The 27,056-nt window shown below is 68.8% G+C and overlaps 9 protein-coding genes across 9 annotated transcripts; 2 read left to right on the plus strand and 7 right to left on the minus strand.

Annotated features, from left to right (window-relative positions):
• Window positions 1–60: 60 nt before the first annotated feature.
• RHOBADRAFT_44685 (uncharacterized protein) lies at window positions 61–1,764 on the plus strand (the record flags this gene model as incomplete). Its single annotated transcript, XM_018414465.1, has 4 exons — window positions 61–154; window positions 216–245; window positions 319–627; window positions 695–1,764. 4 exons carry the CDS (start codon window positions 61–63, stop codon window positions 1,762–1,764), a joined length of 1,503 nt encoding a protein of 500 aa, XP_018270250.1.
• A 2,612-nt stretch (window positions 1,765–4,376) lies between these two features.
• RHOBADRAFT_27670 (uncharacterized protein) lies at window positions 4,377–5,865 on the minus strand (the record flags this gene model as incomplete). Its single annotated transcript, XM_018412798.1, has 8 exons — window positions 5,857–5,865; window positions 5,608–5,787; window positions 5,436–5,542; window positions 5,213–5,368; window positions 4,959–5,141; window positions 4,677–4,878; window positions 4,493–4,608; window positions 4,377–4,423 (listed from the first exon to the last, which is right to left on the minus strand). Coding segments are annotated over exons 2-8 (846 nt in total), but the record flags the coding sequence as incomplete, so codon positions are not given.
• A 713-nt stretch (window positions 5,866–6,578) lies between these two features.
• On the minus strand, window positions 6,579–9,555 carry RHOBADRAFT_54055 (uncharacterized protein; the record flags this gene model as incomplete). Its single annotated transcript, XM_018417132.1, has 8 exons — window positions 6,579–7,066; window positions 7,135–7,418; window positions 7,497–7,969; window positions 8,057–8,347; window positions 8,411–8,736; window positions 8,807–9,108; window positions 9,194–9,407; window positions 9,549–9,555. 8 exons carry the CDS (start codon window positions 9,553–9,555, stop codon window positions 6,579–6,581), a joined length of 2,385 nt encoding a protein of 794 aa, XP_018270252.1.
• Window positions 9,556–9,958: 403 nt separating this feature from the next.
• RHOBADRAFT_15797 (uncharacterized protein) lies at window positions 9,959–11,199 on the minus strand (the record flags this gene model as incomplete). The annotated part of the gene is made up of 3 exons (XM_018412277.1): window positions 9,959–10,357; window positions 10,456–10,753; window positions 11,009–11,199. Coding segments are annotated over 3 exons (888 nt in total), but the record flags the coding sequence as incomplete, so codon positions are not given.
• A 778-nt stretch (window positions 11,200–11,977) lies between these two features.
• On the plus strand, window positions 11,978–16,836 carry RHOBADRAFT_54056 (uncharacterized protein; the record flags this gene model as incomplete). The annotated part of the gene is made up of 8 exons (XM_018417133.1): window positions 11,978–12,289; window positions 12,372–12,817; window positions 12,897–14,871; window positions 14,962–15,330; window positions 15,404–15,529; window positions 15,600–15,778; window positions 15,873–16,341; window positions 16,429–16,836. The coding sequence occupies 8 exons, from the start codon at window positions 11,978–11,980 to the stop codon at window positions 16,834–16,836; spliced, it is 4,284 nt and encodes a 1,427-aa protein (XP_018270254.1).
• Window positions 16,837–17,071: 235 nt separating this feature from the next.
• On the minus strand, window positions 17,072–18,027 carry RHOBADRAFT_44690 (uncharacterized protein; the record flags this gene model as incomplete). The annotated part of the gene is made up of 4 exons (XM_018414466.1): window positions 17,072–17,499; window positions 17,566–17,712; window positions 17,789–17,880; window positions 17,945–18,027. The coding sequence occupies 4 exons, from the start codon at window positions 18,025–18,027 to the stop codon at window positions 17,072–17,074; spliced, it is 750 nt and encodes a 249-aa protein (XP_018270255.1).
• Window positions 18,028–18,115: 88 nt separating this feature from the next.
• RHOBADRAFT_65168 (uncharacterized protein) lies at window positions 18,116–18,932 on the minus strand. Its single transcript, XM_018418652.1, has 5 exons — window positions 18,765–18,932; window positions 18,729–18,732; window positions 18,536–18,590; window positions 18,379–18,459; window positions 18,116–18,296 (listed from the first exon to the last, which is right to left on the minus strand). The coding sequence occupies exons 1-5, from the start codon at window positions 18,813–18,815 to the stop codon at window positions 18,179–18,181; spliced, it is 309 nt and encodes a 102-aa protein (XP_018270256.1). The 5' UTR covers window positions 18,816–18,932; the 3' UTR covers window positions 18,116–18,178.
• Window positions 18,933–19,938: 1,006 nt separating this feature from the next.
• On the minus strand, window positions 19,939–24,330 carry RHOBADRAFT_54059 (uncharacterized protein; the record flags this gene model as incomplete). Its single annotated transcript, XM_018417134.1, has 14 exons — window positions 19,939–20,186; window positions 20,270–20,793; window positions 20,865–21,152; window positions 21,235–21,357; window positions 21,428–21,510; window positions 21,594–21,852; window positions 21,938–22,012; window positions 22,094–22,402; window positions 22,482–22,738; window positions 22,807–22,851; window positions 22,915–23,035; window positions 23,106–23,558; window positions 23,626–23,721; window positions 23,788–24,330. The coding sequence occupies 14 exons, from the start codon at window positions 24,328–24,330 to the stop codon at window positions 20,075–20,077; spliced, it is 3,288 nt and encodes a 1,095-aa protein (XP_018270257.1). The 3' UTR covers window positions 19,939–20,074.
• A 258-nt stretch (window positions 24,331–24,588) lies between these two features.
• On the minus strand, window positions 24,589–26,564 carry RHOBADRAFT_44693 (uncharacterized protein; the record flags this gene model as incomplete). Its single annotated transcript, XM_018414467.1, has 3 exons — window positions 24,589–24,970; window positions 25,065–26,254; window positions 26,328–26,564. The coding sequence occupies 3 exons, from the start codon at window positions 26,562–26,564 to the stop codon at window positions 24,589–24,591; spliced, it is 1,809 nt and encodes a 602-aa protein (XP_018270258.1).
• Window positions 26,565–27,056: the final 492 nt, after the last annotated feature.

Here is a 27,056-nt window from a genome sequence, read left to right on the forward strand (position 1 = left end):
CTCTCCGGCCGCCGTAGCAGCTCTCGTCGTCTCGCTCGCCTCCTCCCGCACCTCACGACCATGGCCAAGTCGCGCAAGTTCTCGCGTCCGCGCAAGGGCAAGCCGAGGCAGCTGCCGCCCGGGACCGTCACCAAGGAGAGCTCGTGCGCCGTTTGTGCGTCCCACTCTTTCGCTCCCCCCTGAGCGCTCGAGAGCTGACCTCGCTCTTCACACAGGCCGCATGCGCAAGCTCAAGTGCAGCGGAGGTGCGCCCCCTTCCTCTTCTTTCTCTCGTGATGTTCCCCTGAACCTCTCTGCGTGGCTGCCATCTCCTCGCAGGTCGTCCCGCCTGCGCCCTCTGCATCAAGGGCGCCGTCGCCGAGGGTCGACTCGCCTCGGGCGTGCGCTGCCTCTACAGCGCGTCGAGTGTGCACGCGACGGCGGCCGACAAGGAGCTCGAGGCCATGCTCGGCGGCAGGGGCAGCAAGTGCGCCTGGGGCGAGAAGGTGTCGGTCGAGGCGCCGCCGGAGGGCGAGCCCGAGGAGGAGGAGGAGGAGGAGGAGGCGGGTCCGAGCGTCGTCGAGCGGGCACTCGGACCGGCGCCTTTCGCGGTCTACGACGTCGAGGACGTCGATGCTGCTGGAGAAAGTGCGTCTTCCACTCTCTTCCTCTCCCTCTCGGCGAAAGTACCGCTTCTGACGATCGACCTTCGCAGACGACCCGACTTTCCCGCCCTCGAGCTCCGTCGACTCGCCGCCCTCGTCCTTCCCTTCCACGTCGACGGCGCCATCCACCTTCTACCTCCCGATCCCGCCCGCGTTGGCCCACCACATCCAGTCGGCGCCGAGCCTGTCGGTCCCGTCGTTCCCGGCCTTCCCAACTTCGGCGCCGACCACGACGCCTCGCCTTGAGCTCCCCAAGCTCGGCTTCGCGCCGCCACGCGCTCGCCCGCCCGTCGTGCAACCCTCGGCGCCACGCGCCCTGCGCCCTGTCGTCGCCGCCGCGCCGGTCGCCGGCCGCTCGTCGGCCGCGCTCGGACCGCCTCGCCCGCCCGCGGCGCCGCTCGCCGTCGAGCAGGAGCCGTTCATCATGGACGACTTTGCGCTGTTCCGCCGCACGGCATTCGCGCCCGAGCCGCCGTACGCCGAGCCGGCCTCGTTCGACTTCTTCGCGCCGCCTCCTCCGCCGCCGCCGACGTCGACCCAGTACCACCGCGACCCGGCGCCGGCTCGCTACGTCGACGCGGCACTTTCTCTCGCCTTTCCGCCGGCGCCATACCGCTCGTCCTACCTCGGCCCGACGCTCCACCTCGACACGGCCCTCCCCTCCTTCTACGACGACCTCCCCGCCGCGCCGTACCCGGCGGCGCACACGCTCCCGCACGCCTTCCCCTCCTTGATGTCGTCGTCAGCGACGACGGGCCCGCCGCCGGCGCTGAGCGGCCTCGCGGCGGCCTACCTCGCGTCGACGCCGCTCGAGCCCTTTGCGGCCGTGACGGCGCCCTCGCTCCTCGACGGCAGCAGCAGCGGCGCCGACGCCGGCTTCGAGTGCGGTCTCGGGCTCGACCTCGGGTTCGAGTACGCGCCGCCGCCGCCGGCGCAGACGCAGGCGCAGGTGCACGGCGAGCAGCTGTCGGCGAGGGGCTCGAGCGCGACCGATGCGGCGGCCTTCTTCAGCATGTTCCGCAGCGACCCTTGGGTCGGCGAGCAGCAGCAGCAGGGGCAGGGGCAGGGCTTCGAGGTCGGGCAGTGGGAGGGGCTGGGCTTTGGCGGCTGGAGCGGCTGAGCGAGGGGAGGAGCTCGAGGAGGAGGGAGGGACTCGCATTCGCATGGCTCGGCTTCTTGCATCCGCATCGCATTCTCGTACTCGCATGTCTCTCTCTCTCTCTCTCTTGTTGACTAGCCCGTGCAACCTCATCTTGTTCGCTTTCGAGGCTCTCACGACGAGGAGAACGAGAGAGACAGCTGGGTCGCGAGCGAGGCAAAGACAGACGAACTGACTGACTGAGAGGAGAGAGCTACCCAAGAGGACCAAGCGAGGAGGGGAGAGTACATTCCGAGACGGCGAGAGAGGAGGAGGAAGGGCCCGACCGGCGGGTTTTTGAGGAGGAGAAGGTCTGCGGCCGAGGGAGGAGAGGGTCACTGAGCTGCTCCTTTTTCTCGAGACGACGTCCTCGAGGCGATGTACGACAAGAGGGAGTGTACGAGGGACGCACAGGAGAGGGCGCTCAGGCCGCGAGCGAGATGTCCTTGGCCATCTTGGCGACGCGCTTCTTTTCCTCGCCCGACGAGCGCTGCCGCTTGTTGGCGAACCTGTTGCGGCACGTTGTGGGTCAGGGTCTGTGCGAGAGATAAAGGAAGAGAGAGAGAGAGAGAGAGAGGGGCGCACCAATTGCGCGCCTGGACCCGGGTCATGCCCGTACGGCGCACGACCTCGTCGAGGGCGTCCTGCGGCGGGTAGTACATGCCGCGCGCCCACAGCGCCTGGAGCACGCTCAGCTCGTACGGGTTGAAGATGGTGCGCTTGCCCGACCCAGTCCCGTGGCCCTCGTCGGTCGTGGGAGCGGCGGCGCCGGCGGACGACGACGAGCGGCGCTGCGGCGGGATGCGAGGGTCGTCGGGCGGAAAGTCGAGCGGCTTGCGCGGCGGCGGCGACGGCGCGACGATGGCGTGCGGCGTGCTGGTCGACGGGCGGCGCTGCAGGACGTGCGAGTGGCGGCGCGTCGTCGGCGGCGCAGGCGGCGGCGATTTCGGCGGCGGTCCGAGCGTCGCCCTCGGGCGCACCTCGTCGACGACGACGGCGCGCTCGCGCTCGTCGTGCCCGCGCACGTCGATCGTCGTGAGCGACGCGCGGCGCACGAGGCTGCGGAAGCCGGGCGCGTTGGAGCGCACCGTGCGGTGGCGCTCGGCGGGCGACAGGTGCGCCGACGCGGTCGGCGAGGGCGGGATGCTCTCCGGGCCAGGCGAGTCGAGCTCGACCTTGCTGTGGGTGCGACGCAGGGACGCACGATTGTCGACCGGGACGTCGAGCGAGGACGGGCGGGCGTGGGCGCTCGAGGACGACGAGGGGCCAGAAGAAGACGAGGTCGACGAGGTCGAGCGACCAGACGCGACGTGCTGCTGCTCGTCGTGCGACGGGTGGAACGACCTTGAGCGGCGGATTGGCGACGGTGCGCGTGCCGAGACGATGGTGGCCGTCCTCGAGGGCGGCAAGGCCGACTGCCTCGAGGGGTCGTGCGCCGGCGGGTCGGTCCACAGCTGCGGCGCGACCGGGCCCGGCGACGACGTACGGCGGCGCAGCTGCTGGTGCGTAAGAGGAGGAGCCGGGCGCGTCCTTGCCGGCGAGGGCGCCCTCGCGACGAGCTTGCCGCCGTTGATGCGCTTGCCGAGAGGACGAGGGCTGTCGGCCGAGATTGACGTCGACGGCGTCGAGGTGGACGACCGGAGCGAGGCCCATCCGAGCGAGTTGGACGACGAGTGGTACCGAGGGCCGGGCGACTCGTGCGAGAGGGCCGGGTGAGGAGGAGGAAGGAACCGGCCGAACGAGGGAAGGAGGGACGACGACGACGATGTTGGCGCAGGCGACGGGCGAGGAGGGCTTGGGCCGAGGACGAGGTTCGACAGCGCCATTGTCGACGGGCTGATCGTGTACCGGCGGTGCTCGAGGCGGGACGAAGGACGAGGACACGACGCGAGAGACGCGGCAGCGCCGGGGGACGAGCGCGCTCACGGCGACGGCGACGGCGGCCGGCTGTGCGGAGCGAGGGCCATCACTGTCGTCGAGTGAGTAGCGCTGAAGAGGGAGAAAGAGCGAGAGCCAGAGAAGACACGGGGCCCGAGGCGGCAGACGAACCGGCGAACGAGGCCGCGTCGCTGCGGACCGCCGCGGACTGAGCGCAGACAGGAGGTCGAAAAGTGAAGCCGGCACCACCGGCTCGTCCACCACTCGCTCTGCAGCACTCTCGCACCGTCGACGAGCTCCACTCACACCCTGCGAGTTGCACCCGCTCAATCCGCCGCCCCGCCGCCGCCCTCCTGGCCCCCCGTCCTCGTCGCTCCTCCTCCCTCCTCGACCGCTCCCTCCTCCTCCAAGTGCACGCCCTCGCTCGGCGCAAACCCAGCTCCGTCCCTCGCTCCGGCTCCGCCATCGCCCGCGTCAAAGCTCACCTGCCGCCGGTGCGTCGACGACCCTCGCGACGCTTCTCGTGCCCGCCCAGGCGCCGCGCCCTGCCCGACCAACCCAGACGCCGTCGTCGACGAGCGGCGGTGCGCCAAGGTGTGCACGGGCGACGGCGCGAGGCTGAAGGACGCGAACGGGTCCGCGTCGGTCGACGTCGTCGAGCCCGAGCGCATCGTCGGCGTACGTGGCAGCGTCGAGTGCACGGTCGACTGAAAGTTCCAGAACGAGCCGACCGTGTCGATGCCGGCGAGCGATGCTTTGCGACCTGCGAGAGAGAGAGGAGGAGGGTGAGCAACCGCGAGAGAACGAGAGAGGGAGAGAGAGGAGGACGCACGACGGTGCTGGCGGTCCTGGAGCGGCGGCAGCTCCTCGAGCAACGACGACACGAGAAAGTGCTTCTTCTTGGCGCCTCGGAAGAACGGGTGCTGCAAAAGCTTGTCGGCCGTCGGCCTGCGTCGCTCGAAAAGGCGTCAGTACGGCCTCGGCGAGAGAGACAGAGGGAGGGAGCGAGGACGGACCGCTTGGCCGGGTCCTTCTGCAGACAGGCGTCGATCATGTCCTTCATCGCGCGCGAGTACTGAAACTTGCCGCCCTCGCGGTCGAGCGTCGGCGGGTCGTCCATGATGGTCTTGCTCAGCGCCTTGGCCGGCGGGTACAGCGAGTTGGGCGCCCGGCCCGACGCGAGCTCGAGCGCCGTGATGCCGAACGACCAGATGTCGGCTGTGTGCGGCGAAGCGCGAGAGGTTGAGCTCAGGCGGGCGAGGTGGGCGAGAGGGAGCGAGAGAGAGAGAGGGACGCACCCTTCGAGTCGTACGACCGCCGCTCGACCACCTCGGGCGCCATCCAGCACGGCGTGCCGACAAAGCTCTTGCGCGGCTGCTGCTGCTGCGGCTGCTGCCCCTCAGCCTTGCCGATCGACGCCGCCGGGTCGATAAAGAGCGACGCCGAGACGCCAAAGTCGGCGAGGAGGACCGTGCCATCGTCTGCGCGCACTCGAGGCTGCGTCAGTCGCGGCAAGGAGAGAGAGAGAGGGACGGAGCAGACGTGTGCGCACCGTCGACGAGAAGATTGCCGGCCTTGACGTCGCGGTGGATCCAGCCGTTCTGGTGCAGGTACACGAGGCCGTAAAGCGCCTGGACGAGCGCCGCGGCGATGACGTCCTCGGGGAAGCCGTCGGGGAAGGCGTAGCGCGAGATGTCGAGGAGAGAACCTGGCACACGACGAGAGAGTCAGGCTCACAGGTCGAGGCGAGAGCGAGAGAGGGGGAGTGGGCGGACCGTGAGACATGTACCGGACGGCGATGCAGAGCTTGTGGCCCTCGATCCACTCGCCTCGGACTCGTAAGACGTTTGGGTGCTTGCTGAGCGCCATGAGCTGCGTCTCCCTGCGAGCGCGTGAGGCCGAGTCAGCTTCGCGCAGCCCAGAGAGGAAGAGGGAGAGGGGACGCACATGCGCAAGCGCTGGATGTCGGCGTCGGTGGCCATGCGGTCGACGTCGATGATCTTGACGGCACACGTGAGCGGCTTGGGCCGAGGCGTGACGCCTGCAGGGCAGAAGGACGCGAGGTGGACGACGGCGGCGGCGCCGAACCCGACGGCGGGACCGATCTCGTAGTCCGTCGGGCGGCAGCTACGGGCACGACCGGTGTCTGTAAGCTTCGTCGTCTCGTCCAGACGACGGTGAGAAAGTAGGGCGCACCTGTACAGCGGCCACTCGTCCTCGACGGCGCCGATGATGTTGCGCGGCGGGATTACGGGCATGTCGAGCGCCTTTGCCGCCGCCGGTCGCCCCCTGTCCTCGGTCCCGCCCGCGCCGTCCTGGTCCACACTCTTCTCCTTGCCCTTGGGCGAGCGCGCCTGCCCCACGGGCCCCTCGACGCCGGCGCCTCGTGCCCCACCGGCTGACGACGAGGAGGACGAGTGAGACGGGCTCGTGTCGGGGTGGGAGGCGGCCGTGGAGCTGTTACCGAGCGACTTGAGGCCCGCCTTTGCGCTCGACAGCCAGTTGGACGCGCGCTTGCCCTTGGCGGCCGTCGTCGCCATTGAGCTGATGAGCGCGTGGTCGGCGGGGCGAGGCAGGGACGGCTCGGCGGGCTGGTGGGTACGGGTGGCGCAGAAGGTAGTGGTTGTAGAGGCTGATCGAGATGCGGCGCTAGCTGCTGAGCGGCGCGTCGAGTGAGGAGCGAGCAAGTGGGGGAACGAGAGCCGAGAGGTTCGACGAGGGGAGCAAACGCTTGCGACACGCGGCAGGGCGCGCTCTTTGGACAGCTCTGGCAGGCTTGAGACTCGCTCGACAACGATCGCTCCGTCGGACGGACGAGCAGAGAGTCAAGGCGAGGTCGTTGCACCAAGTCTCGCACAGCCCTCCTCCTCGTCGCGAGCGGACCTGCCGCCGTCGAGCCGTCCCACCACACTCTGCCGTTAGAGCGAGTTGGCGTAGAAGAAGTCGGTGCTCGCTGGCACCCCCTTGACCTGCTCCCTCGTCTGCACCTCGACCCTCTCGCCGCTCAGGTCGAGCAGCTTGACCTTGACCGCGATCTCGGTCAGCGCCTGGACGTACGCCGCCGTGTCGGGCGTCGAGATGGCGCCGTTGGGCAGGAGGAGCGACAGGCCGTCGAGCCACTCGGAGTAGAGCGACGGCGACGAGGCGGCGAGGGTCGCGAGAGGGCCGTGGGCGCCGACGAGCGTGAACGAGAGCGACGTGGCCGACGCCGACGGGTTGGCGCCGTTCGAGAAGGCCTCCTTGGACGACAGGAAGCTGATGCGCGACGGGGGGCCGCTGGGCGGCGCCGCCCACGTCGACGAGCCGGGCCGACCGAGCCCGCCAACTTGCGAGACGCGCAGCGGGCGCTGCTGGTTGGCGCTCGACGAGGTTGAGGGTACGACGTCCGTGATCATGGCCACGTCGACTGCGAGCGCGAGAGAGGCGAGTTAGTCCCGGTGCGCGAAGTAAAGAAGAGGAACGAGCGCGACGCACTCTTCTCGGGCAGCTCCTCAAGCCCCGGCCGCACCGTCCTGCGCTCAGTCGCCTCGCGCCAGTGCAGCGTCTTGCGGCTCTCGGCGAGGCGGTAGAACCTCCACGTCGAGTGGCCCGCCGCGGCGCCGACCTTGTGCGACCCGCTCGGCCGACGCGACGAGGTGGCCGACGGCGGCGACGAGCTCGACGGCGAGCACAGGAACCAGGCGCCCTCGTGCAGGCACATGATGCGCTGGTTGCGCACGAACTCGAACGACTCGAGGTACAGGCGGCCGCGAAGGTTGCTGCGCGAGGGAGGGACCGTGCGAGTCAGTGCTCGAGGATCTATCCGGCGACCGAGACGAGGAGAGATCGGGACGCACCGCACGGGCGCTTTGCTGAGCAAGTCGTCCTCGATCTCCATCTCGCGCATCTGGCGCTCGCGCACTTGGCGGTACTCGGCCGTAAGGAACTCGCTCCGGATCGTGAACCACGTCTTGTCCTGCCGCGCTCCCCCTCCTTGTACCGCACCGCCCGCGATCGCGCTCGAGCTTGCAGCGACTTGAGGTGGCGGGCCGAGGACGAACGCGACCTGGCTGCGGCCGAGTGCGGCGATGCGCTCGAGGTCGGACAGGGACGCGTCCGACTCGGTCCACAGGCGGACGAGGAACTGGACGACGAGGGCGTGCAGGTCGTAGAAGCGGAACAGGTACGGCGAAGGCGAGGTCGAGGGTGAAGGAGGGGTCGACGAGGACGCGAGGGCAAAGTAGTCGCCGAGGACGACGAGGGCCGAGTTGGAGAGGGTCGAGAGAGGGCATCGGCGCGATTCGGGGCGTGCGGCTTGATCTTGCAGCGTCTGCGCACGATACCTGAGTCAGTACCGATGACGCTGACGCTGCGACTGCACGCCGAGACGAGCGCAAGAGAGAAACGGGCGACGCACCTGGCTGAACTCGTTCTGCTCCTCGTCGGCAAAGCGCCGCAGCGCCTTGAGCCCGAGCAGGCCCGTCCTCGAGAACTCCCATTGTGGGCTCTCGCTGACGAACCCGAGTCGGCGCCACCGGTTCGACTCGTCGACGTCGTCGAGCCGCGAGGCGATCCACAGCTGGTCAAAGTGCGGAAAGTGCTCCTCGGCGATAGGCGTGGCGAAGGCGAGGCGCAATGAGGCGACGAGGTTGGACTGGAGCGACAGGAGGAGGTTGAGGTCGGCGCCTTTGGTGCCGTCGAGCAGTTTCTGCGGGAGCACGAGGGTCAGTGCGCGAACGCCCAAAGACGAGTGGGCGAAATGGGGACGCACGCCGATTGCGCGCCAGGCATCGAGCGTGTCGAGCTCGTCGGCGAGGCGCAGGTCGCCCAGCTCGGTGCTGCCCCGCAGGAGCGTGTCGAGCAGGGCGAGGCTGAGGTTGGTCACCTCGACGTCGCCGCCCGCGAGGCGCTCGACGACGATGCGGAGAAAGTCGGGCTGCACGAGGATCGCCTCGAAGACGACGACGAAGCCGGATCGCGAGGCTGCTGTTGCGGCGGCCGAGGTGGAAGGCGAGGAGGGTGCGAGGATGGGCTGCGAGGCGAGGCGACGCAGGATGGCGGTGGCCGGCCGTGTGATGTTGATCAGGCGCTCGGTGGCTGCAAGGAGAATGTCGTCAGTATCCTGGCCCCCTTCCGTCACAAGGAAAGGACGAGACGAGGGGCGCACCGATGATGTCGACAACGCGAGCGACGAACGCGCGGTCGAGCCCGCCCCACCCGTCGTTCTCGAGCTCGAGGAGCGTCTGCAGGCTCAGCAGGGCGTACGCGAGCGTGTTGCCCGAGCTGCGACCCACGACACCCTGCAGGGCGGCGACGCCTCGGCGCGCGACGAACTGGTCGAGGAAGGCGCGCTCCTGGATGCGGGTGCGGAGCGAGAAGGTGGCCGGCTTGAGGACGGCCGGGTCGGTTGACGACAGCTTGTCGATGAGCTCGACGGCCTCGAGCCTTGGCGACGACACGAGCTGGAACCTGCAGGCCACCCTCCCCACACGGTCAGCGTCGGCTCGGGAGGAGGAGGAGGAGGAGGAGGGAGGAAAAGAGGGCGAGGACGCACGTGGTGGCCTTTCCGAGTAGGGAGCGCATGTTGTCCTTGGTGACGAGCGTGCCCGAGTCGCGCTCGCGCAGCGCAAAGAGCGCCGGCGGCTCGGTGACGGCGAGTTGAGGTGCGGCGCACAGCTGGCGCAGGATCTCGTCGAGCGGGACCTCGGGGTCGATGCGGGCCTTGACGTTGCGCTGCCCATAGTGGAAGTAGTGCGCTCGTGGCGGCGCTGGCGGTGCCGGCGCGGTGGGAGGTCGGGCGAGAGATGAGGAGGGGGCCGGTCGTGAGGGTGGGGAGGGGAAATCGGGCTGCGACGAGGCGGTGGACGCGTTTGGTGCAAAGGTGCGTGCTGCAAGAGCGCCTTGCGCACTGGCCATGGCTCTCAGCGAGAGGGCGAGGTGGACGGAGGAGGAGCGTGCGAACCCGCTCGAGGCCGCCGAACAAGGGAGCGGCTCGCGCTTCCTCTCTGGTGTTGCACTCGTACAGCTTGCAGCTAGCTTGCACAGGACACTCCCTCGCGAGCGCACCAGAGCGGCTCACCGAGCGGGCTCGAGGAGGGCCGCTGCGAGGCAACTCTCTCGACGACGACGAACGAGGACAAGACCACATTTTCGCATAGCACACACTCGACGCGACTCGAGAGAACCCCACCGCCGCTCGTCCACCATGCGCCGCCGCATCTATACGCCGCTCAACCGCCGGCATCGTCGTCGCTCGCTCGGGGCCAAAGCCGCTTAGTGCTTGACCGAGGGCGGGTTGTCTGTGTCGCACCGAGACGAGTCAGTGACACTGACGACGGCGACGGCGAGGAGGAGGGAGAGAGGGGGGAGAGAGGGACGCACAGACGATTTTCCGGCTCTTGATCGGGGCCCACTTGAACTTCTTGGTCCAGATCGAGAGGGCGAGGAGGCCCGAGAGGATGATGGTGGCCTGCATGCCCATCTTCTTGCGCTGGTCGAGCTCGGGCTCGGCGGCCCACGCGAGGAACGAGACGACGTCCTTGGCCATCTGCGACGTCGTCGCCGGCGTGCCGTCGTCGTATTCGACGAGGCCGTCGTACAGGACGCGCGCCATGCCGATCGCGCCGCCGGGGAAGTACGGGTTGTAGTTGAGGCCCTCGCGGATCTCGACGCCCGCGGGCGGGTCGACGTAGCCAGTCAGGAGCGCATAGACGTAGTCCTGCAAAGACGGCGAGCGAGGTGGGCGAGGGGGGCGAGAGTTGATCAGTCTCGGCGGCGTGCGGCCGTACAGAGAAGGGAGAGAAAAGAGGGACGCACAGCGCCGCCGTGGCGAGCCTTGGTCATGAGCGACAGGTCGGGCGGGAGGGCACCGGCGTTGCCGGCGCGAGCCGCCTCCTCGTTGGCGTACGGGCGCGGCATGTAGTCGGCGAGCTTGCCCGGGCGCTGGAACATGGAGCCCTCCGAGTCGGGGCCGTCCTCGTACTCGATCTCCTCGGCCATCGTCTTGGCCTCGTCGACCGTGTGCGAGACGCCGACCAGGTTGCGCCACGCGACGCGGTCGAGCGAGTGGCAGGTCGAGCACACCTCGCGGTAGACCTGGTAGCCACGGCGGATCCTGTCGACGGGGGAATAGTGGCGCGACGGGTTGAGCGAGGTGGGGAAGTGGCGAGGGCGAGGAGGGAGGGACGGCGGGGGCAAGGCTTGGTCAGTGCTCGCTCTCGGTGCTCGTCCATGGCCTCGTTGTGGGCGCCGAGCCTCGCAAGGGGTGCGAGAGCGTGTCGAGAGTAGGCGATCTCGAGAAGTGGGGGCGAGCCGAGATCGCGGAGGGAGAAGGGGTGAGGAGGGGGACGAGGGGGAAGAGGGAGCTCACGAGGAGTGGTCGAACGTCTCGAACGGCCCGTTGTGGGCCCACGGGTACGCAGCCGGGTGCAGGCCGTGGTCGGCGGCGCCCTCAGCCTTGGCCTCGGGCACAAGAGGGTTGCCGAACAGGGCCGAGTACCAGGCGAAGGTGCCCGCCGAGACGAGCGAGAGGGCGACGGCGGTACGGTTCGACGAGGCGATGCGGGCAGCCGCCGACTGTTTCGAGCAACAGTGTGGTCGAGGTGGACCGTCGCACGGGGCCGACAGGCGAGAGCGAGGCGGGGAAAAGGTCGCAAGCGGATTGGCGAGGGACCCGGACGAGGAGGCGGAGGGAGGGTGAAAGGAGGCAACCGAGTCAGTTGGGCGTGTTCTGGGGTGCCGTGCTGCTGCAGGCACTGCTCATCGGAGCCTTGGTGGCCCTTGCAGCCCGGCGGAGGCGAGTGCGCGGGCCCGAGTGGCCACAGGGGAGGAGGAGGGCGACGAGGAACGGCCGACTCGCCTGAGGAGCGCTGGTCGAGGCGTTGCGGGCAAAGGCCGGGGTCTGCTGGGCAGCCCGGAGGCCCTGGCGCAGGAACTGGAAGCGGCCGCTCATCGTTGGTCGAGAATACAGTGGGAGCAACTCCCTTCGCCTCCTCGTCTCGAGCCGCTCCGAGTGGCTGACCCGCTCCCTTCCGATCGGGGACTGCCAGAGGGCTCTTCTGTACATAGGCAAGCTTCGTAGACATCACAAGCTCATCGAAACAAATCCAGAGGCCGTCCTCGATTTTTCGCAAGTGGCTCAGCGAGAGCCGGCCGTGGCAACCCTTGCTATGAGCAGGGCGACAAGCCGAGCTTCCGTATGAGCCGCTAGATACTACAAAGGAGGAGCCCGCAGGCTTCAACAGGGCTGCGGTGAGGAGCGTGTTGGCGGCCGACTTGGAGGCGAGGAGGGAGCACCCGGCCTCGCTCCTCTCGCAACCCTCCAACAGCTCGAGCCGTCATGGCTGACGGTGCACGGCCAGCCTTCAAGCCGCAGCGCGCCCGAGCCTCGCTCGGCGCGCTCCCCTCGACCTCGCGCGCCCTCCTGTCCCACATCAACAAGGAGAATCCCTCAACTTCGCGCCCCGACTCGACCACGCCCGCCCCTGGGTCCGACGCGCCCGCGCCACCGCCCTCTACTGCCACCGGCCGCAGCAAGAAACGCGCGCAGAGCCTCGGCGGCGACGCGCTCGAGGTCGCCCGCAAGCGCCTCCAGCTCGGCGAGCCTCCTCGCCTCGAGATGAGCCCGGGCAAGCTCGAGCGTCGGCAAAGGGTGCGTCCCGAGCGTTTCACTACCCTGTCCAGACACCGTCTGAGCGGCGCTGACTCGCCGTCGCGCACCTTGCCTCTCGCAGGCACCGCGTCGCTCCATCCTCAAGCAGACGCCCGCCAAGTTCGACGAGATCAACCACACGTTCTCGTTCTCGACCTCGGCAAGCGGTCGCATCAACGACTGGGAGAAGGCGCACGCCCAGACGACCGACCTCTCGGCCCTGAGCGCCTTCACCTCGGCCGCCGCCCCTTCGTCCTCCGGTCCCGCCCAAACCTCGACACAGCGCCGCCGCTCGTCGCTCAAGCCTCGCGTGTCGGCCGCCTCGGGCAACTACGACGACAGCGATTCGCGCGGGAGCGACATGGACGAGGAGGACGAGGTCACCGACGACGACGACGACCCGAACGGCAGCCTCGACATGGACGTCACGCGGTTCGAGAACGACACGGCCCTGTACGACTTTGACGGGAGGCGCAAGAGCGTCGCTCACTCGCGCAGGGTCAGCTTCGCTCCGTCGGCCGCCATTCGGTGCGTCTGCCCCATTCTCTCTCCCTCTCTGTGCCCTCGTACGAGTTTCTGACTCTGCGCGCCTTCCTCGCCGTCACAGCACGTTCACACCCGACAAGCCGACAGCCGAGGCCCAAGCCTACGAGGCCGAGCGTCGTCGGCTCGAGGCCGAGGCGGCCGAGGCCGCATCCGCCGCCGGCGAGACGTCGCTCGCCACCTACTCGTCCGACGACGACGACCACCTCGCCGCCGACAACGCCGACGACGACACGGGCGCCTACGAGTCGGAGCCGTCGATGGAGATCGCCGGCGACGAGGTGACGCTCGCGTTCCGCGGCCACTTTGCCGGGACCCAGATCCCGGCCTCGGCGCTCCAGGAGGACGACGACGAGCACGGCGACGAGGGCAGCAGCCTCGAGCGCAGCGTCGACGACGACGACAACGGCACGATGGCCATGGACGAGGTGACGGGCGGCATCACGAGCGCGTTCGCGGCGCACTTTGCGCACCCGGCGGCGGTCTCGTCGTCGCAGGAGGCCGGCGAGGGCGGCTTTGACGCCTCGGCCGTCCACGCGCGTGCTCAAGCCGAGACGACGCCGGTCTTCCCGCTCTTCGGCGCTCGCACGCCGTCGGCCGGTCCGTCGTCGTCGTCGTCGTCGGCCGCCATCACGGCCGCCGGCATCGCCCAGGCGTACAAGCGCGCCGGCCCACGCCCGTCCGAGCTCGCGCGCCAGGAGGACGAGGACGACGAGGCCGTCATGCGCGAGCTCGGCTTTGCGCGAGGCGGTCGGCCTCGCAAGAGCCGCGCCGCGTCGACCATCGTCGAGGAGGCCGAGGACGATGAGGACGAGAGCGAGGGCGAGGTCGACATGGAGGACGCGACGGGCGCGATGGACATGACGACGGCGATCGGCGGCATCGTCCAGGCGTCGTCGTCGCAGGAGCGTGCGGCCGAGATGGACGAGGACGAGGACGAGGATATGGACTCGGACGCCGAGGTGTCGTTCCAGCTCATCTCGGGCGAGCGCACCGTCGACATGACGTTCGCGACGGACGGCGAGGGCGCCGACAAGGACGACGAGCCGGTCGAGCAAGAGCAGGACGCCGCGACGACCACCGACGCGACGACCGACGCCGCCCTCCTCCCTCGGTCGCAGCCTACCGCTCCTGCGCCCACGTTCAGCTTCGCAACCACCTTGACCTCGTCCACCATCCGCCAGTCGCTCGGGCCCTCCCTCACCGCCCCGCCGCACCTGTTTGAGCGCGCCGGGTCGGCCCCGCCCTTCCAGGCCCAGTCGCCACACAAGTCCGCCGCCGACCGCGCCGCAGCGTACGTCTCGCCCGTGCGCCCGACTGCGTCGTCGTCGTCGTCCATCGGCGCGGCCCGCCCGGGCCTCACCCGCGCCCTGTCGGTCCCGCTCGAGGCGGCCGGCGGCGCACGGACCCCGACGCGCTCGCCTTTCCTCGGCGGCCGCGGCAGCGGGCGCTTCTCGACGAGCCCTGCGCCACCCGGCGGCGCCCGCTCGTCGCCGTTCCGCTCGCCGAGGCGCGTCCCGTTCGACTCGCCGCGCGCCGGCACGTCGAGCCTTCCTGCCGCGATGCTCGGCGCCACGCCCAAGAGCCCGGGTCGCGCTCGTCGTGAGCCGTCGCCCGCTAAGGACGCGTCGGCGTCGGCGACCGCCGAGGTCGAAAAGGCGGGCGCCACGCCGGCGGCCGCCACCGCGCCGCTCAACGGGCTCGACCTCAAGGAGCAGCAGCCGCCTGCGAGCCCGGGCATCACGATGCGCTCGCGCTCGCGCTCTCGGTCGCGCTCGATGTCGCCCGTCAAGCAGGCGCAGGCGCCGACGACGCCCGGCCGCGTCGTCTTCCAGCCGCGCTCGGTCGCGCCGCCGCTGTCGGTCGGGCGCTCGCCCGGCGGCAGCCTGTCGCTGCGGGCGCTCCTCGGCAAGGGCGGCGCAAAGGACGAGGCGGGCGGCGTCGGCGACAAGCGCGTCGCAGAGCTCAAGGGCGGCGCAGACGGCGACGAGCTCAACCTCACCGGGACCTCGTTCGACGGCAGCTTCTCGCACGACAACGTGCGTCGACCGCATTCCTCTCTTCTCTTCCTTCCCTCTCCTCGATACTCGTCGACGCGACACTGACGACCTTGCGATCCCCTCGTGCAGGACTCGCCCGCTTTGCCAGCTTCCCTCGACGCCTTCTTCACCGCCACCGGCACCTCGTTCGTCAACGACGTCGTCGCGCTCGTCGACGTCGAGAAGTCGGCCGCCAACCGCCGCAAGAGCATGGCTGCGCCGTCGACCGACGCGCGCGGTCCCTCGGGCCCGCCGACTTACGCCGACCTCGCCGTCGTCGGCGCGTGCAAGAGCCTCATCCACCGCCTCTACACGAACGACTCGCACATCCTGTCGGAGCAGATCGACGAGCTGCAGCACATGGTGCGACAGCAGGAGGAGGCCATTCGCCAAGGGCAGGTCCCGCCCATCTTCCGCACGTGGACGACCGCCAGCGAGGAGGCCAAGAACGTCATCAAGGTGCGCCCGACGCCCTCTTCCTAAGTCTCCAAGCCGAGCAGCACTGACATCCCGTCCCGCCCCACGCCGACAGACCCAGCTCGGCCAGATCAAGCTGCACTACCTCTTGGCGTCACAGCTCGAGTTCACCTCGGCCCGCTCGACCAACTTTGGCCAGATCGTCGACGCCATGGAGCAGAGCTTTGTCGACATCAAGCACGTACGTCCACGCCCTCTTCTCCCTCTTACACGCCGGCGAGACGAGTCTTGACGCTTCGCCCTAATCGCAGGACCGTGCGCTGCTCGCCCGCTCCGAGGTCGCGACCGTCATCCCGGATCTCGAGGCGCGCCATATCGCTCTGCATGCCGAGCTCGAGGCCGAGCGCCAACTCGACGCGCAGCTGTCGGCCATGGCGCCAGAGGACGTCGAGTTCCGCGAGAGCCTGCTCGCCGACTCGGAGGAGCAAGAGTGCGTCCTCGCTCCTCTCTCTCCTCTCCTCTCGACGTTCACGTTCTTCACGAGAACGAGACTGACACCTGGCTCGTCGTCCTCCCCGTCGCAGAGAGCAGCTCAACGGCAACGCCGCCAAGGGCATCCCCGGCCAGCGCCCCGAGCTCGACCGCATCAAGCAGCACCTCATCAGCTACGAGGACACGTTCGACAAGTACTCGACCGAGGAGGCCCGCCTCGCCGACGAGATCTCCATGCTCGAGGAGCTGCGCCGCGACAAGCGCTCCAAGGCCGACCTCGTCCGCCTGCGCGCCGACTTTGACGCGCTCCAGCACCTCCAGGGTTGGACCCTCGTGCGGTTCGACCCGACCGAGGTCGAGATGCGGTGCGGCGACGACTTTGTCGTCCGGCTCGGGTTCGAGAAGGAGGGCACGCTCGCCGTCATCGAGGCGCCGTGCGAGATGGTGCCGCTCCCGATGAAGATGGCGGGCTCGTTGAGCGCCCAGGTGACGATGGCGCTCCTCGCGTTCGTCAACGAGGACCTCGAGCACAAGCTGGCCAAGCGCAGCATCGACGCGAGGGTGCGTCCCCTCTCCCTCTTTCTCGTCGCCGATCTTTCCCTCTCCTCTCGAGCGAGGCTCACTCGTCCCGTCGCGACACTGCAACAGGTCCTCCTCCGCTACATCGGCGCCCGCGCCACCATGATGCGCCACGTCCGCCAGGAGATCGTCCTCGCCTCGCTCCGGTACCCGACGACCCTCGCCCTCGCCAACCCCAGCGTTCCCTCGTCGACGCCGACGCTCCACCTTGACGTCTTCTGCGCAACGTCGCGCCGCGGCTTTGTCGTCGCCGTCCCGCTGTCGGGCGACATGCTCGTCGAGGCGCACGAGCCCGAGAAGTGGGCCGCCGAGAGCGCGAGCGCGGCCGTCGACGCCCGGTTCGGGTTCGTCAAGGGCGGCAGCGTCAACGCGCTCGCGCTCGCGCAGACGATCAACGACCGCCTGTCGGCCGGGTACGGCAGGAGCGCGCTCCTCGACGCCGTCGCCGCCGCCGAGGAGGAGGCCGACCGGGCCTGAGCGCATGAGCCCCGGGCTCTGCGGCTTTGGCGATGATACCCTCTCTTGTCTACTTCTCCGTCTCTCTCTCCCTCTCTTCGTCTTTCTCGTAGTCCCCTTCCACCTTGGCCACACGTACTCTGCCTTAAACCCTCACGACCCGTCTGTCCGTGCAATCGAGCCTCGTCTTTATCGTCTCTCTCTCTCTCGTCGGTCGCGAGGAAAGCCGGCGAAGGAGAGTTACACAGCGAGAGAACTACCGAGCTGCGCCCCTGACGGCCTCGAGGATGTCGACGACCTGCGCCGCGAACCGCTCGACCTCCTTGCGCTCCTCCTCGGTGCTCTGCAGGACGCGCAGCCCTCCTCCTCCCGCCGCCCCACCTCGCCCACCGCCTCTCCCTCCTCGTGCGCCACCTCTCGCGCCACCTCGCCCGCCCCTCGCGCCCCCTGTGCCGGCCGAGCTCATGCCCAAGCGCTCCTCGCGCATGGCCTCTGCGCTCTGTACGGCGGTCGCGAAGCGCTTGCCGCCCTCGGGGCGGTACACGCCCGGTGCGGGCTCGGCGGGGAGGCCGAGCAGGACGCGCAGCGAGGCGGTGCGCTGGTGGTGGGGGAGGGAGAGGAGGCGCGAGAGGGGCGTGCGGATCGAGGGTTGGGCGAGCAGGGCGCGGATGGCGGGCGAGGTGGCTGCGAGGGAGAGGGCGTCAGGGCAGGGCACGGTTGCACAGGAAGGACAGGAGGCAAAGGACGGACCGACAGCCTCGAGCTCCGAGTGCCGCACCGGCTTGACCTCGTCTCGCTGGAGCGGGTCGTCCCACAGCGTCGGGTCGGGCTCGGCGGGCCAGTGCAGGTTCTTGAGCCGCTTGCGAGGTCGGTCGTCGTCCTCTTGCGGCTCGTTCGCTGTGCGCGGTGCGGAGAGTCAGCTCCGGCCCAAGAGAGCGAGAGGGAGAGGGAGGAAGCGACGAGATGGACTCACCGACGGGGACGACAGGGCGGGCGGGAGGCTGGTACGCGGCGGTCGAAAAGCAGCCGTCGACTTTGTGCTTCTTGTAGCACACGACCGAGCAGCTGCAGGGGCCCAAGGTGAGCTCGAACGAGGCGGTGCACGCAGAGACGACGACCAAGGGCGCACTAAGCAACGTGGTCGGTCGGGCACGTGTACTTGCCCGAGTCTGCTTTCGCGCACACCTTGCACGGCGGCAGCTTGGCGACCATGCTCGGAGCGAGGCGAGCGGACGACGAGAGCGGAGTTGAAGCGGGGTGGAGCGCGGACGACGACGACGAACACGCTCTTGTGCAGGGACAGGGCAGACTGCAAGACCTTGCAAGTGGTACAACTGAGCTACTGATCCGAGTCCTCGGCCGTTCAAGAGTACATGTTGCCGTTGTTGCCGTTGGACGAGTCGCCGCCAGCTCCTCCCGCACCGCCACGGCCGCCAGCGCCGCCCATCGCCGAGCCAAACTGCTCCGCCATGCGACGCATACTGTCGAGAGGAAGGTAGACGCTAGAGGTCAGGGCAAGGACGACGAGGGGAGAGACGAGAGAGAGGACGAGGCGGGACGCACGTCGGGTCGTTCATGAGTTCTCCAATGTCGGGCATGCCGCCGCCGCCGCCGCCCATGCCGTTCATCATGCGCTGCATCATCCTGTCGAGGTCTCGAGAGCTTCAGTACCGGCTCGATGAGGGGAAGAGAGGGAGGGGGAAGCGAGAGAGGGACGCACGGGTTGTTCATAATCTGCTCCATTCCGCCATTCTGCATCAACGACTGGGCCCTGTCGACGAGAAGAGAGACACGAGTCAGTCACAGGTGACGAGAGAGGCGACAGCCAGAGAGAGGGAGAGCCGGGCGCACATGTTCATCTGCGAGCGGGGCCGAAGCGCGAGGTCAGTTCTGGCTCGTCACGGCGGCGACCGTCACCTCGATCGATAGAAGGAGAGAGAGAGACGCACAATGGCCGGGTTGTTCATCATCGACGCGAGGTCGGGCATGCCGCCGCCCATGCCAGGGAAGCCCGGGATGCCACCGGCGCCCGCGCCCGCACCGCCAGCCGGCGCGCCCCGACTCGCGACCGAGCCGTCTGCGCCCTGCTCGCCGCCCTCGGCGCCGTCTTCCTTCTTGATGTCGGCGCCGAGGCGGGTGCGCGCCGTCGCGAGCGAGCTCTTCATGGTGGCGTTGGTCGGGTCGAGCTCGAGGCCCTTCTCGTACGCCTCGACGGCGTCGGTGTACTCGCCGATCGAGAACAGGGCGTGGCCGAGGCGCGAGTAGGCCTTGGAGAAGCTCGGGTCGATGGCGAGCGCGTCGCGGGCGTCCGACACGGCCTGCTTGAAGTCCTGGAGCGACGAGTAGGCGGCGGCGCGGTTCGAGAAGTAGACCGGGTTGCGCGGGTCCTTGGCGATGGCGTCCGAGTAGGCCGAGATGGCGCCCTGGTAGTCCTTCTTGGCCATGAGCTGGTTGCCGCGACCCTTTGCCGCCTCGGCCTCCTTCTTGTCCTCGTCCGACGCCTCCTTGGGCGCCGATGCGGCGGGCGACGAGCTGGCGGCCTGTCGCGGGAGGAGCCTGTCAGTCTTCTCGTCCGTCCTCGAGTGCACAGAGAGCCTGGGACGCACCTCGTCGAGGACCTGCGAGAGCGACTTGTTGAGCGAGTAGGCGCGCTTGTCCTGGTCGTCCTCGAGGCTGACGCCGAACGCCTCGCCGATGCACTGACCTGTGTGTGAGGGTGCCCGTCAGTTCCACTGGGTCGCCGAGCAGGCCTGAGAGCGAGGAGGACGAGGGCAACGCACTGGCGACCTGGATGCTCTCGACGTCGTCGGCCTTGACGGCGCCGTTGGAGAGCGACTCCTCGAGGAAGGCGAGGATTGAGAAGGCTGCGCGCTTCTGTGCAGTGGCAGAAGACATGGCTCTAGCGGTCGTGGTGAGCGGTGGTGGGGGAGGGGAGAGAGGCGAGGCGGCGACGACGACGACGCGGCCCGACTTCGACCAAGTTCCGCAAAGGCGAGACAGCTCGTCGTGTCGCTTGCCCAGGGCCGCGTGGTACTCTCGGACGCTCTCGTAACAGCTCTACCAGAACAGAAGCGGCTGCGCAATCATCGCTCCTCTCGTTCGCCTCACCCGCCGCTCACGTAAGGCGAGGCAAAGGAATGTCGTCGTTGGCAGCGCGAGTGGACATTGGTAATAGAGAGAGACGAAAGAGACCGAGGGGGATAGACAGGCGGACGAAAGGCGAAAGAGGAAGAGGGAAAGAGGGAGGGAGGACGAGGAACTAGCGCTTGAGGAACGAGCGGCTCGTCGCACTCGGCGTCTTGCGGATAGGCGACAGGATGCCCTCGATCGTGTCGAGGTCGTCGACGTCGTGCACCTTGACGCCGAGCTTGCTGCGAGCGTCGACACGAGGTCAGTCAGTCGACCTTCTCGAGGATGCGGACGAGGGCGACGACAGAGAGGAAGAGGGACGCACCGCTTGGTCTTCTTGGTCTTGCTGCCCGAGCGGATGACCATGCTCTTGTCGAGGCCGAACTCGTCCGCCTCGGCGTACGCCTCGTCGTCGTCGGCCTCGGCGAGTGCAGCGTCGTCGGGCGTGGGCGCCTCGTTCTCCTTGCCCTTGCCGCCGCCGCCGCCGGTGCGAGGCGTCGAGAGCTGCGACGGCGTGTCCTTGATGGGCGTAGGTACAGGCGACGGGTCGTACTCGGCGTCGGAAGCCGCCTTTATCTCGCCCTCGTCGGCAGAAGCGAGCTCGTCTTGCTCGTCGACGACGAGTGGCTCGTCCTCGGCGGTCGCCGGTGCCGCCGTCTGCTCTTGCGGCTCGCCATCGGCCTCGGCCACCGGCACGAGGTTCTCGACCGCGGCGTCGACGTTGCTGTCGGCGGCGAGCATCGCCGAGTCGGTCGCGAGCGGCGAGCGCGAGAGCGGCGACTGGGCGAGAGGCGACGGCGAGAGCATCGTAACGTGCTTGACGCGTGCGGCGAGAGGCGACATCGAGTCCTGCGGGCAGAGTGCATGTCAGTACGGGCTCGTCGGCGGTGAGCCGAGAGGGAGAGGAAGTTTGGACGCACCGTCGACTCGGCCAGGCTGGTGTCCCCGGCCGCACCCGGCAGAAGCATGTCCCGCACCTCCTCGCTGTCGTCCCGCAGCTCTCCCTCTCCTTCCTCCTCTCCCGACTCGTTCCCACCGTCCCCCTCGAGCTCGTCCTCCTCTTCCTCGTTGTCCGAGTCGTCGTACGCCGTCGACGGCGTCATGTAGCTGGCCCGGCCCGCACCTGCACCACGAGCGGGCGTACGAGCGGCCTGGAGGCGCGTGAGGATGTCGAGCTTGGCGTTGAACTTGGTGTCGGCCTCGACCGCCTGTGTGCACGGCCCTCTCGCGGAATCAGTACGGCGCTCGTGAGAGACGACGACCGTCGGAAAGGGAAACGAGACGACGCACCTCCTCCCTGAGCCGCCGCTGGTGCTCCCGGTCCATGGCGAGGATCTTGGCCTCGTACTCCTTGGCGAGCTGCGACCGAGCGGTCGAGACGGCGAGGACGGCGTTCATCTGCGCCTCGAGGAGCTGCGTGTGCGGGCAAGGATGATCGTCAGTGCGACGTCGTGAAGAGAGAGGGAGCGAGAAGGGAGCGCACCGCCGTGCGGAGAGTGCTGAGCTCGTCGAGGAGGGCGCCGACAAACTCGTCCTCGTCGGTGTCGTCGTCAAGGTCGGTCTCCTCTGCGGGCGGGAAAGACAGACGGCGAGTCAGTGACTGGCCGTCGGGCCATGGTGAGACGAGGAAAGAGAGCGCGAGGACGGACCCTCGTAAAGAACCTCTTCCTCCTCGCCGCCGTCGACGAGCGAGACCCGGACGACCCTCGGCTCCTTCTTCTTGACCTGCTTCTTCTCGATTGCCGGCACGGGCAGCGGCGCAGGAGCAGGCGTCGGCGCCAGGAGGACGTGGTTGTCGGGCCCGCGCCGCAGGGTCGTGACGACGCTCTTGGCGATGGCCGAGAACTTCATGACGTGCGAGTTCTCGTCGTAGCCCGTCTCGTACGGGTTGATGTTGACGATCATGACCTGGGAGCGAGGCGAGGAGGAGGGAGAGGCGCCGAGTCAGTGAGGGTCCGTGCGAGGAGGACGAGGGGAGGCAGAGGGGACGCACCGCCTTGCCGTCGCCGATGAAGAAGCTCTGGAACATCTCGGTGAGCTTGCTGTGGCGGAAGGGCACGATGGCGGCCTGCGAGACCGGGGCAGGGCAGTCAGTACTCGTCGGCGAGTCGCCGAACCGGGAGGCGAGGATGGAGAGAGTGGAGCGCACCTTGCGGCCCTTCTCGCGCTCCTGGTTCTTGCGCAGCACCTCCATGCACTGACCGAGAACCATGAGGCTGCGGTTGATGTTGCCCGCCTCCTTGAGCCGCTCGCCCGTCGTCTGCGTGTTGACGACGCGCTCGCTCCCGGCGAGGTCGACGATGCTGAAGCGCGACGTCGACACCTCGGCGCCCGTGTGCGGCGACGAGCGCACGACCTTGATCGTGAAGATGCCGTGCGAGCGCGACGAGGCGCGGTTGGCGAGTGTGCTGAACACCCTGCGGTTCGACTGGCCACGGGCGAGGACGGCGTGCGCTTCCTGCGTGGCGAGGCGAGAGACACGTCGGCACCCTGCGACAGAAGCGCAGGAGAGTAGAAGAGAACGAGGCGGGACGCACCTCGGCGCTCAAGACCTTGACCTCCCTCAGGCCGCCGACGACCTTCTGCTGCGACGCGCCGCCGCCCGGTGTCGCCGGCGCCGACTTGTCGGCCTTGAGGCTCAGGGCGCTGCGCTTGACCGTCGTCAAGTTGCGGAACATGCTCTTGAACATGCCGCCGCCGCCACCGTGGCTGCTCGCGGCCGGTGTCGAGGTCGAGGTAGTCGGGACAGGCGGCTCGAGCAGGTCGTAGATCTTCTCGTTGTAGATCTCCGAGTCTGCAACATCGGTGTGTCAGTCACGCCGTCCTTGAGGGGCGCGAGAATGAGGGACGAGAGGGACGCACACGAGACCCAGACCGAGTACTCGAAGCTGTCCGAGAGCGCGATGACTGCGACGACGGGCAAGCGAGGTCAGGTCGTGCGCGAGGCGTCGATGGACAATGAGGACGTACCCTCGGGGTCCTCCGCCTTGGCGGGAAGGCTCTCGCGAGGGCCGCCGGCGCCTGGCGGCGTCGAGGTGAGAGGCGGACCTGCACGACTCGGCGGCGGCGTCATCTTGCTCGCCGGCCGCCTCTGCGAGAGTGAAGAGGACAACGAGTCAGTCTCGTGGCCGTCGAGGACCAGGAGGAACGCGACGACGCACCTCGCCCTTCAAGCTCCTGCAGACGACCTCGACCACCCTCGGGAGCAACCCGGCGTCGTCGCCCTGCCCGCCCTGAACCGTCCAGGTCTTGCCGCTCGACGTGGGGCCGTACGCGAACAGGAGGCAGTTCTCGCCCTTGACGAGAAAGTCGCGCACGAGCGGCAGGGTCGTCGACTGGAAGAACGCCTTCTGCGACTGCGAGGTGGCGGCACTCGGCGAGCTCGTGGACGGCGACGACGACAGCGAGGTCGGCGGGAAGACCGAGGTGAACTTGTACAAGCTGCCGTAGGTCGACGGGTCGGGCCCGACGTGGTGGTTGGTCGCGGGCGATGCGAGGACGTCGTCCGGGGTGCCCGACGGGTGCGACGCCGTGTCGAGGTGCAAGTGCGACGAGCGGAGGAGCGCGTTCGAGAACAGGGACGAGGACGAGGACGACGGGTTGAGACGGTGGTCCTGCAGGGTGACGAGCTGCGTCAAGGTCTGGTCGAGGCGCGAGGAGACGAGAAACACGACGACGCACCATCGGCGGAACCATGAGGACGTCCGTCTCGTTGAGGACCTGGAGATAGCTCTGGATGGGCACGCCTGGCGGAGCAGGGCGAATGCGGAGGAAGGCCTGCAGGTCCAGCTCAGGGTCAGTCGTGGTCGGCGAGCGACAAGGGACAGAGGCATCGGGGCGCACCTTGATCGGCTCCCTCGCGCCGTCGTAGTTCTCGACCGAGTGCTCGAGTGCGACCGACTGGCGGCTGGGCGCAGGTGCCGGCGCGGGCGTCTTGGGCTGGCGCAGGCTCTCGCGACTGGTCATGCGCGCGATGAGGCCCGAGCCGGGCGTCTTTGGGCGCAGGCTCGACCCGGGCACGGCGAGCGAAGTACCGCGCTTGACCTGCGGGGTGGTGGCGCTGGCTGGCGGCGGCGTGCTGACGTTGGCCCGGCTCGAGGACCACAGAGGGCGCGTCGTGGACGAGGACGAGGGCTGCGAGTTGGCGGCACTGCGGGCCATGGACGCGCGCGTCTGGGTGACCTTGACCTCGGGAACGGCGCTCGGCGTGTTGGCCCTGCTGGCTCGGGTCGTGCGGCGAGCGAGAGGGTCGGCGGCCGATGTTGATGGAGGGGGAGGAGCCGTTGTCGTGGTGGTTCTGCGCGTGGTGCGGGTGGCGGCTGCGGGTGCTGTGGGTGCTGCTGCCGCTGCGGAGCTTCTGGTGGTCCTCGAGGGCCGCGTCGACATGGCGAGGCGAGTGGGAGGAGCGCGAGAGAGCGAGGCTCGCGACGAAGTTGGCCGACCGCAGCACGCTCTCGCTCGCCGCTCTGGTGCAAGTCTGCTGTACTCACGCCGTGCAGTACACTATCAGAGACAGCTAGAGGCAAGCTGGACGCCGAGCAAAGACGAGACGACGGTCGACCTCCCGCTCGCTGCGCGCAGACAACTCTCGCACGGGCCACCTCGAGAGTAGCACGGTCGGAAACAGCTGCACTGCATCGATAGCTAGACCGCCTCCTCCTCCCACTCGGCGAGAACCCTCTCCTCCCTCCAGCTCTCGCCCTCGCCGCCGCCCTCGGCTCCTCCCTCGCACTCGGCGACGCAGCTCAACACCCACACCGTCGCCCAGTCCTGCGCCTCGCCGTCCTTGGCGCCGGGAGCGGCATTGACGAGCCCGACGAGGTGCGGCATGAGCTGCGCCTCGAACGCGGTCGCGCCGCCGCAGGAACGGCAGCGAGGGAGGCGCGACGGGGTGTACGCGCCGACGCTCGGCGCGACGGGGCCTGCTGCGCCGGGAGCAGTCGCGAGGGAAGACGAGGATGGATAGGCGAGGCGGTAGGCGGCCGAGGACGCCGTGTAGGGGACAGGGTGGGCGGCGAACTCGTAGCTGCGGGCGGGTCCGTGCGAGGTTAGCGGCACGCACCGGTCGACGGCGGGGTGAACGAGGGAGGAGGGAGAGAGAAAGGGAAAGAGAGACGCACCGAATGACCTGCTTGCCCTCGCGCTGCACCCGCTCCTGGAAGCGCAAGAAGACCTCGTCGACGCCCTTGACCTTCTGCACCTCGTAGCCCTCTCCCTCCCACCCGCCGCCTCCCGCCGCCGCACCCGCGCTCGGCGCAGCGCTCGCCTTTGTCCGGCCGCTCCCGTCCTTGCGCCCTTGCCCGCCCGCCGCGCCCTTCTTGGTCCGCCCGCCGGCGCCCTTGCCCGGTCGCGCGCGCTCGTCGTCCTCGTCGTCCTCGTCGACGCCCTCGAGCCGACCGTCGTCGCCGTCGCCGAGCGACATGCTGCTCGTGAGCGCGGTGAGGTCGGCGTCGCGCGCCCGGCCTTTGCCCTTGGGCGCGCCGGAGGACGAGGACGGGGCCGGTGCGCCGGCGGGCTCGTACATCGTCGAGATGTACCACGCTGGGTAGGCCGGCAGGCTGTCGGCCTCACTCGACGACGACGACGACGACGACCAGGTCGAGGTGACGGGCTCGAGTGCGAGAGCGGCCGAGGAGGTGTCGGAAGGAGGGACCGCCGAGGAGGGTGCCGCCGCGAACGGGTTTGCGGCCGCCGAGGCGAGGGTTGCGCCGAGTGCAGGTACAGGTGCAGGTGCGGGCGCGGCGAACGGGTTGAACGGCGACGAGGCCGACGCGGCGGGCGCGAACGGGTTCGAGCTGGCGGCGGGCGACGACGACGACGAGGCGGGCAACGCGAACGGGTTGGTGGAACGAGCGGCAGTAGTATTGGCAGCAGACGAGGAGGGGGAACTAGTCGTGGTCGTCCCGAAGGGATTGGCAACACCAGCGCCCGTCGTCGTCGCCGCTCCGGCTACTGCCCCAAGCCCTCCCACCGCCGCGGCGCCGCCGAAGACGAGCCCGCCCAAGTCGATCGCCTGCGCCCTCCTGCGCTTGTCCTCCTTGTCGGCCTCGTCGCGCGCCCGCTTGGCGTCCTCCTCGGCCTTGCGCGCCTCCTCGGCAGCGCCCTCGGCCCACAGGCCGTTGGCGCGCCAGGCCCGGATAGCGCCGTCCTTGCGGCGACAGGTCGGGCGAGGGCACGAGAAGATGTAGATGACGCGCTCGAGAGAAGATGACGGGAGCGGGCAGTAGACCTGGGCGAGGAGGGGCATGGGCCGGGAGCACGACAGGCAGCGCGAGGCCGAGGTCGAGGGCGGGACCGAGAGCGGGAACGACTGCAGGTGCACGGGACCGAGTCAGTACCACGACGTGGTCCGAGGAGAAGGCAGGCAAGGGGGTGGGCCGCACGGGTTGACCGCCGACTCGGCTGATCTTCCAGTTGCTGAGCTCGTCCTCCTTGGTCGACGAGATGCGGCCGTCGATGAGGCCGAGAATAGTCGTCTCACCGCCTTCTGCTGCCGACGAGGCCCACGTCGAGCGGCTCGTGATAGAAGCCGTGTCGTCGTCGTCGTCGTCCGAGAGGGTCGCAGGGTCGTAGGCCTTGTCGGACGAGCGCGAGACGTACGAGGGTTGAGGCGGCGGCATCTGTAGAGCGCGTGCAAGACAAGAGTCAGTACGTTGCTCGACTGGCGCTGGAGGATGTGCTGCTCGTGCGGGGCTCGTCGAGGCTCTTCGTCGTCGGTCGTTGGGGGTTCAGTCAAGAAATTAGGTAGCCGGAAGGTATCGCTCATGACCGGCAGGGGGTCCCTTTCAGGACCGCCATCCCTGCCGTCAGACTCGTCATCCAGAATTGTTGTCATCGTTTGACGACGACGACGAAGAAGAGGGGGAGGGGTACGAGGAGGGCAGGCCGGCGAGGCCCGCAAGGGCGCTCGCGCGAGGAGGCAGGGGAGACTCACAGTGTGCGAGAGCTGCTGATGGACACCTGGGCGGGGTGCTGGTGGCCGGACTGCTCGAGGAGAAAAGACGAGAGGCGATGAAAAGTCTCGCGAGATGAGGGCGGGTCGAGTGCGGGCTGAGCGCGCGTCGGGCGCGAGGTGCTTGGTGTGCGGCGGGTAGCAGGTGTACGAGAGGCTG

The sequence above is a fragment of the Rhodotorula graminis genome, assembly GCF_001329695.1.
Source record: "Rhodotorula graminis WP1 unplaced genomic scaffold RHOBAscaffold_8, whole genome shotgun sequence".
Classification (NCBI taxonomy): Eukaryota; Fungi; Basidiomycota; class Microbotryomycetes; order Sporidiobolales; family Sporidiobolaceae; genus Rhodotorula; species Rhodotorula graminis.

What these genes read in the sequence shown, in the direction of transcription:
- RHOBADRAFT_65168 (XM_018418652.1), bottom strand. Translation starts at nt 18,815, where the DNA reads ATGGGCGGCGGCATGCCCGACCTCGCGTCGATGATGAACAACCCGGCC. An exon ending in GAGCAGATTATGAACAACCC is followed by an intron (nt 18,460 to 18,535) that starts GTGCGTCCCTCT and finishes AGACCTCGACAG; the next exon opens with GATGATGCAGCGCATGATGA. An exon ending in GAACTCATGAACGACCCGAC is followed by an intron (nt 18,297 to 18,378) that starts GTGCGTCCCGCC and finishes TCCTCTCGACAG; the next exon opens with TATGCGTCGCATGGCGGAGC.